General features: G+C 45.9%; 1 protein-coding gene across 1 annotated transcript; it reads right to left on the bottom strand.

Annotated features, from left to right (window-relative positions):
* Positions 1–528: 528 nt before the first annotated feature.
* On the bottom strand, positions 529–3,003 carry LOC119378269 (glucose-fructose oxidoreductase domain-containing protein 1). Its single transcript, XM_037647460.2, has one exon. It carries the CDS (start codon positions 2,771–2,773, stop codon positions 1,625–1,627), a length of 1,149 nt encoding a protein of 382 aa, XP_037503388.1. The 5' UTR covers positions 2,774–3,003; the 3' UTR covers positions 529–1,624.
* Between the last annotated feature and the right edge of the window lie 784 nt (positions 3,004–3,787).

Here is a 3,787-nt window from a genome sequence, read left to right as displayed (position 1 = left end):
GATACAGCCTTTTAATACCTGATATGGCCATAAAATTTCTGCTCTTACCAGATAAGCTTTGCAAGATTATCTGTATATGCTGCACATGCTTCCATGCGCATTGATTTATTTAATGTTACACGTGTCACAGACATTAACGACACAAAATTGTGCAAAAGTTTCAGGGGCAAAAGGAAGTAACAGGTTGTCAAACACAAAAAGACAGTCTAGTTTTAAGACACTTGAAGAGGAGTGAAAACACTTGTCTTCAAATAAGTACAAATGTTCACTATTCAATACACATAAGGCCAATTAAATATGAGACAACACCAGGATCAAGAAAACAACGAATACATCAGCATTTGACGATAAACAGTGTCCATAGAGAAGTGGTCCCTGCATTAAAGCATCAGTTATGGACAGCCATCCTGAAATAGACATTTATATTATTATTATAGTAAGAAGGGGGCAAGTAACTTGCATAAAATAAGCCAGGGACAATCTCATATGCTCAATAACATAGAATATTAATGACGCTGTCAACAGTGCTAAACGATTACTTTAAACTTTATTGCATTCTGATAGGTCTGCTGCTTTACTAATACACTAAAACATTTTACAACATATGCCCAACAGCTACACTTTTCATTATTGGCTTGGGAGGCACTACATTAAGTACAATATTTTGCAATGGCAACATTTTAGAACAAGAATGTGAAAATTGACACCCATAGTGTAGAGAGGAAACAAGTGTGTATAAGTGTGCATTATGTGTATATGTATATATATGTGTATGTATATGTGTACGCACGTTACATGTCAGAGTTGCAATTAAGAAAAAAAGCACCTACAGGTTTGCAAAACAACTGTATAAATGAGAACAAGCTGCCAAACAAAATAAATGCAGCAGTGAGCACAAACAGTGAAATCCCTCAAAATATGCTCAAGATCATTGGCAAAAGGGCCTCTGCACCCTTTTCTTGATAAGCACTACAGGCCATTTGTAGAAAAGGACTAGAATTTCATTCAAAACTTGAACAGGTACTAACAATGACAGCAGAGATTAAAAGTAACCTGAGATCGTCAGCTACCTTGTAATCACAACAGGACCCACAATGCACATGTAGCTTCAGCGAGGGCACATGTATCACGTTAATGTTAGCACAACCTACAATTTGCTGTATACCTGCATATGCACAGCTGCACTTTCTTTTCATTCTGAGCCTCAAGAAGACTATGATGTGCTATTACCTGCCAATGACTACGAAGACGCTTTGAATTTTCTGTGCTCAGGCACCTTCAAATGCTGCACTAAGTTAACCGGCAAGAAGAAATGCGCACACCTTGTGTGCTCAGTCCTTTGCCACACAGTAAGTATGAAAAGGCAGCTACACCTGCACGAAAATACTGGCAGAAAAGTGGGGGAAAAAAAAAAGAGGATGCATAAATGCAGGTAGGTAATCTGTCCAGCGGGAACTCTAAATTAGTGGCACCGTTTTCATGAGGGCTATATATACACTTAGCACCCGTGCGAAATCTGCATGACCTGCAGGGTGAAGCTGCACTCTCACATCCCTGTGCTGTGGAGGTGGCAAGGTGCGTAGAACGTGTGCGTCATATTGCAATAAATAAAGCTAAGGAATGGCTACATGGAAGCACTGGCCATGCGATAGAGGCAGCAGAAGGCACCCTTGTTGCGGCCCTCGTCCTGTAACAACTGCACGCGCACCCACTGGCGTGCCTGCGACGACTGGCGAACGGCTTCCATAACGGCTTGAATGTAAAGGCCGTCTTCGAAGCTAGCAGCACTTTCTGTAGGCTCCTTGGCCCAGCCTGGGCCATGGGCACGCGAGGCGAAAGCATCCCGCAGCGCCGTGACCATCTTGACGAGTCCCTTGGCATGCGGCTTCGGCACCACGCAGTCCGGCGCCTGCTTCAAGTCCTCAACGTCCAGGTAGAGCACTTCCTCCTTGGCGCCTTTGCGCTGTCCGTGCAAATCTCCGCTGCGCACTACCAGGTTGCCGCGTGTGCCGCACACCAGAAGCTCCTGGCTGAACTGGCCCGCGCAGTGGCTGTTCAGCGTGACGGTTGCGTATGCCCCGTTGCTCAGCTCCATTTGGAAGGTGCAGAAGTCGTCGCTGCTCACTTGTCGAATGCCACACACTGTGTCCGTTGTCTTGGTCAATGTCCTCGCCAAGCCGTGCACACGAACTGCGCGAAGACCCGTCACAAATGCCGCTATGTCGATGATGTGACTGCCAAATGTGGACAGTACACCACCTCCCATGGACTCTTCGCAAGTCCAGTCGTAGCGGTCGTGGACAAGAGACCCGCAGTGTACTCGAGCCTCAATTATCTGCACAGTTCCCACATAGCCGTCCTGTATCTGCCGCTTCATGTGAACGTACGCTGGTAGGAATCGCAGACTGTGGCAAAGCACCGATATCAGCGTTGGGTAGTACTGCGCCGCTCGCACCATCTTCAGTACTTCGGACTGTGACAGACCAGCAGGGCGATCACACAGAACATGTTTTCCAATTCCGAGAGCCTTGACGGCGATCTGGGCGTGCTGGTGCGGAGAGCACATGATGCACACCAAATCGACACTTTTGCGGAGTAGTACCTCATCTTCCTTGTTCGTGTAAAACGGAATGCCCAGTTCCAAAGCAGCTTCCTTCGCTGTATCAATAGTCCGGCCCCAAATGGCTTCTACCTTAAAGCCACGAGAGCGCAAACACGGGACCAGCACTCGCACCGACTTACCAGTACCGAAAACACCTACCCCTGGCAGCATGTTCACGACAGAAGACTGCTCAGACGCCTTGCTATAATTTTTGAACCATTCTAGGGACTAGAATCCGGCTCTTTAGCTTAGCAATGCCTCGACGAAACTTCATTTAGATCAGTACCACGGATACATCGAACGCTACTGCGAAATCCGCGCACAGCGATTAAATCCTAGCAATCAGTCGCCAGGCGCAGTGCACAGCTTGCGCCAGTAGCGCCAGCTAACAACGGCTACAGCCACTGCTCTACCCTCTGGCGATCAGATGGTAAAATTTCGGACACTGTCATTCATATGTTTTCAACATACAAAGAAATGGCTTACTTATAAAAATAAAGTTATCTTGAGGGCGAAAAATTAGTCATCGGTTGAAAATATATGCTGAGAAAATATTGACTTGGATTGGCTTGACTACCTGACTGACGCAGACTCGCTCAGAAGTTTCAGTTTTAATGTTTTCGCATGATGGTCATCGCAAGGTAGTCTTACCAACCGGTGAGTTTAGCGAATTAGTCATGATACTCTTGTAGTACTGGTTTAAGTACACCGCAATTCAGGCTAAATATGCTGGCTATACCAAAAGTCGGTAGAAGAATGACTTTTGTAGGAGGTCTAGCACAAATGGAAACAGAGAGAGCACACTGCGAAGCACTGCATAGATGTTGTCTTTGCGTACTTTTCTTACATGAACAAACATGCGCTTTTCCCGTGTGTTCTGCTTTGTTAGAGCTCGCCCTTGCACACTGATGTACTAAATCGTTCAACCAGTACTTTGAATGGATCAAGTTGGTTGCACGTAGTGAAAGCAGTTGATGGCTCTAATGACATACAACACTTTGTTGTCGGCGCTTGCGGTGTGTCTCTCTCTGTTTTTATCACCGTCAGTAGCTTTCGCAGCCCGTTCAGAGTTCAGACCTGTATACACTTTTGTTTTTAGTGTTCAGGTGGACTTGTTGTAGTGCCTTTACTCGAAGTAACGTAAACGTGCGGTGCTACGCTTGTATAACGAACTTGACTACGACA

This window comes from Rhipicephalus sanguineus, chromosome 1, assembly GCF_013339695.2.
Source record: "Rhipicephalus sanguineus isolate Rsan-2018 chromosome 1, BIME_Rsan_1.4, whole genome shotgun sequence".
Classification (NCBI taxonomy): domain Eukaryota; kingdom Metazoa; phylum Arthropoda; class Arachnida; order Ixodida; family Ixodidae; genus Rhipicephalus; species Rhipicephalus sanguineus.
Note: the sequence above shows the minus strand (reverse complement) of the source record. Positions and strands in the feature narration are given on the sequence as shown.